The 7,004-nt window shown below is 34.9% G+C and overlaps 1 protein-coding gene across 2 annotated transcripts in view; it reads left to right on the top strand.

Moving 5' to 3' along the window:
- The window catches only part of HOOK1 (hook microtubule tethering protein 1), a 93,688-nt gene that overhangs the window by 29,101 nt on the left and 57,583 nt on the right, over positions 1 to 7,004 (top strand). Inside the window, exon 3 of one of the 2 annotated variants that reach the window (XM_023730593.1) lies at positions 4,721 to 4,793. The exons of the other annotated variant lie outside the window; for it this stretch is intronic. Within the exon in view, the coding sequence (XP_023586361.1) occupies positions 4,721 to 4,793 (73 nt within the window). The remainder of the gene's footprint in view (positions 1 to 4,720; positions 4,794 to 7,004) is intronic. 2 annotated transcript variants of the gene reach the window in all.

Genomic DNA, 7,004 nt, shown 5'->3' on the forward strand with positions numbered 1-7,004 from the left:
CTTTCAAGATTTTATATATGTCATCCCATTGCCTTCTTGCCTGCATGGTTTCTGCCGAATAATCTGAGCTTAGTCTTATTGTTTCTCCTCTGTATGAGACTTCTTGTTTTTCACGAGCTGCTGTCAGGATTCTTTGTTTGTCTTTGGTTTTGGCGAGCGTGTTTATGATATGCCTTGGTGATTTTCTTTTGGGGTCTCTCCTATATGGGGTTCATTGAACTTCTGGCATGGCCAGCGTTTCATCTTTCATGATATTGGGGATGTTTTCTGTCAGCAGTTCCTCAATGATCCTCTCTGTGTTTTGTGTTTTCTCCCCTTGTTCTGGAATGGCAATCACTCATAAATTTTTGCTTTTAATTGTGTCCCACATAACTCTGAGGGTCTCTTCATTTTTCTTTGTTCTTTTTCCTGACGTTTCCTGAAACAGAGTTGTATCCAAGTGTGTGTCTTCAATTCCACTGATCCTGTCTTCCACCGTTTCAAATCTGCTTCTCAGCCCTTCTGTGGCATCATCCATTTCTGAAATCTTGTTGTTTATCTTTTGGATTTCTAATTGTTGTCTTTCTATAATTTCTAGTTGTGAATTTATTTTTGTATTTTGTTCCTCCATCATCTTCCTGAATTCTTCCGATTTTTTGTCTGTATTTTCCATGAATTTGTCTATTTTTTCCTCATGTTTGTCAGCTTTTTGCCTCAGTTTTTGGAGAATTCCAAGTTTTAGAGATTTGAATTCCCTATCAGGTAGTTGTAGTGCATTTTCTTCCACAAGAGAGTCATCTGGTGTTATATTTTGGACGCCTACTGGAACCATCTTGTCCTGTTTTTGTAAATGTTTTGATATTGTCTGCTGTTTTTGGGGCATTCAGTAGTTATTTTTGTCGTTTATTGATTGTGGATTTGTTTGTTTCATCTCGTTTGTTTTGTCTCCCGCTGGACGCTCCGTGAGGCTGCTTTCTCGTACCCCTGTTTACTGGTCTCCGATAGGAGTCCAAGATGGGGGATCCGCACTGTGTTAGCTGGTAGGGGACCTCTGCATGAATCTCTCCCCACTCTCTGTTCTCTGTCAGTTTTCTCACTCCATTTGGTGCTTGGCTGAGTTCTTTATCTCTTCATTTGATGTTTTAGGGTTTCAGGATTGTCGTATTCTCTGTTCGGCTTAGTTTTTCAGATCTTTGCTGTGGAGGGATGGCGTGGTGCTTCTGCCTCGAGTGCCATTTTTCCCAGAAGCCGTATTTATGTTATTCTTACTAGATGTTTTCACAAGAAGTAGAAGACACAGAAAATGTAGAATATTAAGAGACACCCTGTGCATCATGCATTTATTTGTTCATTCGTGTGTTTATTCAGCAGGTATTTGGCCGTTTTAAATAATAAATAGCCAACGTTTGAGCACTTACTAAGTACAAGACATTGTTGTGTGTCCCGTACATGTTACTTCGTTTAGCTTTTACTCCTCTTTGGGGTAGATAATATTTTTATCCTGAATTTATAGATGAAGAAACTGAGGGTTCGAGAGGTGAAATGGCTTTTGGGAAGTCAAATAATGAGTAAATAGCAAAGCGAGGAATTGAACCCAGTTTAGCCTGACTCTGAAATCAGTGTTCTTAATCATCTGTAGTGATTGAAATCTAGTGTCTTGAACCTCTCCAGATAGGTTATCATTTTGGGTTATTTAAAATTGAGAGGCCAGATGTACATATCCAAAGTACAGATCACAGTTTGTGTTGAGCACAGAAGGCCTTTGGATTATTCAAGAAATATAGTCTCAGGGTGCCCATTCAAGCAACACAGCTCTGATTATAGTAACCCCCAAAACCCAGACCCATTGCTGTCAAGCTGATTTTGACTAATAAAGACCCCATAGTAACCAAAACCAAAAAAAACAAACTCAATGCTGTCAAGATGATTTCGACTCATAGTGACCGTATAGGACAGATTAGAACTGCCCCTGTAGGGTTTCCAAGGCTATAAATCTTTACGGAAGCAGACTGCCACATCTTTCTCCTGTGGAGTGACTGGTGGGTTGGAACCACCAATCTTTCAGTTTGTAGCTGAGTGCTTAACCACAGTGCCACCAGGGTTCTTTACAGTAACCTTTAGGTATTAGTTACTATCTGAATTTAGTTGGTGAAATGGTGGAAGACAAATGCCATAGGTGGAATTAAAAAAATAATCATGCAGTGATTCTTACTTAGCTTTATTAGAAAATAAATGGACCGTATTTTGCTTCGTTAGTTCCATGTCTCATTCTTATTTGATGTCCCTTGAGTTTCATTAAGGTTTTGGGAAATATAAGCAAAAAGAATTAATTGTTGCCAGTTAAGAGTCTAGTTAAGGTGTGTAGATATGGCAGTGCAAAAAGGAAAATAATATGTCTAAAGAATTCTGAGGTTGGATATCAAGTTTGATAGTGGGATATATTGGCTGCCATTGTAATTGTTGAGGGAAAGTGAATTTATAAGAAAGAAAGCAAGAATTATATTTTCATGGAGAAGTCTTAGGATGTATTTGTCAGGGCTAAAGTTGATTTGGAATGGAAAGGAAGACAAGGAGGAATTGAAGACAAAAGGATGAATTATCTTGGAGAAACTAGGTTATCTGTAGATTCATTTTCTAGACATAATTACAGCTTAGAAGAATCATATACTTCCACATTTTAGTGTCCATTAGAAGGCATACCTCTTTTGTCTTAGACTTTTTATTATTTATTGTTTATTATTTATTATTTATTATTTATTGTGATATAAACAGAAAGTAAATTTACTTTGACAGTTTTTACTCAGTCAGTAAACTAATTCAGTCATTTCAGGTAAATACCTGGTTAGCAGTGCATCATTTATACATTTAGTTAAGTTGTTTTTGTAATTTTCACTCTTAGCATCTGAGAAAAGTTGAGCAAAATTAACATTAATTTGCTCAAAAGAAAGTAGTCACAAATTTCAAGTAGATGAGTTGAACATGGTTAAGCCTTTTTGGTTCCTTCAAACGGAAGTACTGTCTTCCATGTTAGGACATCTCAGGCCGAATGATTTCTGAAAAGCTCTTGAGACTAGGCACCGTGTCTTAATTTCAGCTTTGCATTTTTAAATTTAAGATACAACTTTAGAAAATAATCCCTTTAAATTTTTTTCCTCACTTTAATTGGCTTATCTGTAAAATAAGAATTTCGGTGAGACCTTTCAGACCTCTTCAAAGCCCTAATATCCTGTGATTTTGCGGTTACTTGTTTAACCCTTAGAACATTTATCACATTCTCCTTTGAGTGTATTTATTTGTGCTCTGGACTTTTCCCCTTTTATAGTAAATTATTCACCTTTGTATCACTCTTTCTTAATTCTTTACTGAGAACAAAAATCCAAATGTTTGTTTAAAGAATATGGTTTTATTAATATGTTGTTGTTAGGTGCCGTCGAGTCAGTTGTGACTCATAGAGACCCTATGTACAACACATTGAAACACTGCCTGGTCCTGCACCATCCTCACAGTAATTGCTATGTTTGAGCCTATTGTTGCAGCCACTGTGTCAGTCCATCTTGTTGAGGGTCTTGCTCTTTTTCACTGACCCTCTACTTTCCCGAGCATGATGTCCTTCTCCAGGGACTGGTCCCTCCTGATAACATGCCCAAAGTATGTGACATGAAGTCTCACCATCCCTGCTTCCAAGTAGCATTCTGGCTGTACTTCTTCCAAGACAGATTTGTTCATTCTTTTGGCAGTCCATGGTATATTCAGTATTTTTCGCCAACACCACATTTCAAAGGCATCAGTTCTTCTTCGGTCTTCCTTATTCATTGTCCAGCTTTCACATGCATATAAGTTGATTGAAAATACCATGGCTTGGGTCCACTCTGTATAATCAAATAATGTTTCAAAACTTAATGTTTTTCAAAAACTTATTAATTTTACAAAAATCTGACATAGCAATTCTTTGTCTTGGCTTTCAATAATAATATAGGAGTTTATTTCTAATTAAAGCTAAACTTGTAGATTTCTCAGTTAAACTCATTCTATTCAGTTACAATCAAAAAGATTTATTTTGGGCTTTGCCATGTAGTAGTGTCACTTGGGAGCCCTGGTGGTGCAGTCGTTAAGAGCTCACCTGCTAACCAAAAGTTTGGCAGTTTGAATCTACCAGCCGCTCCTTGGAAACCCTATGGGGTAGTTTCTGCTTTGTCCTGTAGGGTCGCTATGAGTAGGAATTGACTCAATGGCAACAGGTTTGTTTTTTGTTTTTTGTTTTTTGTTTTTTAGTGTCACTTGGGGCAAATTACTTAACCTCTTTCATTCTCAGTTCCCTGAAGAGTAAGATTGAGGATAATGGTAGGTCCTTTGCCAAGTTACTATGAGATTTAAATATTCTGGAGAAATGTCAAGCACAGTGCTTGATAGATCGTAGACACTAAGATGTTGGTTTTCTTTTTTATTTTTCCTTCAGGATTGGAACTTTTACATCTTCAGGCTAGCAGAGTATGTAGCATGAGATAAGTTTAGTAAATGTGTTGAACTGAAGATGTTAATGACAAGTAATTTAATATGAGAAATTACAAAGAAATCTTTAAAAATCACAAAAAACTCAGTAGATTCATTTAAATAATATTTACTTATTATTAATTTAAGGACAGACTTTAAGGTGTAAAGTAACGTTGTTTATTCACTAGGTATTAAATTTTTTTTTAGAATAAAAATGTTTTAATGTTTAGCATTTGTATTTTTGTTTTAGTGATGTCGCTTGGTTCAATGAATCTTGGTTAAGCCGAATTAAAGAGGATGTTGGTGACAACCGGAGAATAAAGGTATGCAGAGTGAGTGGGAGAAGCACTTGCTTAGATCTTTTATATCCTTATTGATTTTCTATTCTATGAATTATGGAAAGGGATGTCCTTAAATCTCTACAGAGGATTGTGGATTTATCGATTTCGCCTTCAATTCTGTTGATTTTTGCTTTGTGTATTTTGAGTCTCTGGTATTAGGTTTATACACACCAGATCTTTTACCTCTTCTTGATAAGTGAATCCATTATGAAATGCTTCTTTATCCCTGGTAATTTTCCTTTTTCTGAAGTCTAGTTTGTCTGATATTAATATAGTTGCTCTAGCTTTGTTATGATTATTGTTTGTATATCTTTTTCTATTAATCTGTATCTTTATATTGGAAGTGTTTTATGTAGACATCTACTAGTTGGGTCTTGCTTTCTTATTCAGTGTGACAGTCTATCTCTTACTAGAATGTTTAGGCATATCTAGTCAGTGTGATTAGGCTTAAATCAACTATCTTGCAATTTGTTTTCTTTTGTCTCCTCTCTCTTCCTTTTTTCCTGCCTTCTTTTGGATTGAAAATATTTTGTATTTTATAATTAAATTATTTTGTATAACAGAATACTATTTGCTGGCTTATTACCTCCTCTTTGTTTTATTTTTTAGTGGTTGTTTTAGGGAGATACTATAGGCATCTTTATAGCTTATCCCAGTCTACCTTAAAAATATATCACTGCATGTATATAATGTAATAACTTACAGTGGAATTCCTCTTTTTTTGCTGCCTGTTATTTGTACTGTTGTTGGTCTCAATTTTACTTCCACATGTTTTATAACCTTCATGATACATTTTTAAATTTAAGCAATCAGTACCCTTTTCAAAAGATTAAAAATGGGAAAAAAAAGTCTTTTATATAATTTATCCACATATGTGACATTGTCTGAGCTCTTCATTCCTTTCTGTTGATAAGATTTCCATCTGGCATCGGTTTCCTTCTACCTGAAGAACTTTCTTTAACATTTCTAGAAGTGCACGTTTGCTGGCAATGAATATTCTCAGCTTTTTTTTTTTTTCTCTGCAAAAAAAGTCTTACTGTTGCCTTCATTTTTAAAAGGTATGCTTGTTGAATATAGAATTCTAGGTTGATATTTTTGTCTTTCAGTCCTTTAAAGATGTCATTCCATTGTATTCTGGTTTGAGGAATTTCTAATGAGAAGTCTGTAATAGTTCTTAACTTTGTTTCCTTTTACATAAGATGCCTTTTTTTCTGTTTTAATATATTCACTTTATTGCCTGTTTTCAGCACTTTATTAAGTGCTTTTGCATCATAGTTTTTGTCATGATTAGTCTACTCGTTGAGTTTATTGATATTGTAGGTATATAATTTTTGTCAAATTTGGTAAATTTTTGGACTCTTCAAATACTTTTTGGCCCCCACCCCCTTTTATACTAGAACTCCAGTTGCATGTTAATTTTTCAGTCTCTTCCATGTCTGCTTAATTTGGGATAGTTTTTTGTTTCTCAGTCTTTAAGTTAGATTGTTTTTTCCTTCTTCAGTGTGTAATCTGCTGTTAATCCCATCTAGTGTAATTTTTATTTCAGATCCTGTATTTTTACCTCTAGAACTTTTATTTGGCTTTTTTAAAAAATGCAGCTCTACTTTCTTATGTTAATATTTTCCTTTAAGTCCTTAAACAATTTAAACTAGCATTTTCAATATTCTTAGTCTTCCAATTCTTACATCTCTCATTTCTGGGCCTATTTCTGTTGACTGATTTTTCTCCTCATGTGATCTACATTTTCTACATGTGTAATTATTTTTATTGGATGCTAGACATTGTGAATTTTGTTGTTGAATGCTGGATTTTTTATATTCCTTTAAAGAGTGTGGACTTTGTTCTCTGTTCTTGTGAATCAGTTTGATCATTTCAAACCTTGTTTGTAAGTTTTTGGGGAGCAGATCTAGAGTACTCTTTGCTCTAACACTAGATTAGATCTCCTACTATGTTGTGACCTTTCTGGGTTCTCTGGTGAATCCTTTGTGTAGACATCATAGTCTCTTTATTCTGCCAGGTGGGAATGTTAGCAGTTCTTGACCCTGTGTAAACTTTGAGAATTCTTTGGCTTATACTTCTCAGGAATTTCTCTTTTTTTCTTTTTTTTTTTATATTTTATTGTACTTCAGGTGAAGGCTTACAGAACAAATAGTTTCTCATGAAACAGTAGTACACATGTTGTATTATGACATT

The sequence above is a fragment of the Trichechus manatus genome, unplaced genomic scaffold (assembly GCF_000243295.1).
Source record: "Trichechus manatus latirostris isolate Lorelei unplaced genomic scaffold, TriManLat1.0 scaffold00003, whole genome shotgun sequence".
NCBI lineage: Eukaryota > Metazoa > Chordata > Mammalia > Sirenia > Trichechidae > Trichechus > Trichechus manatus.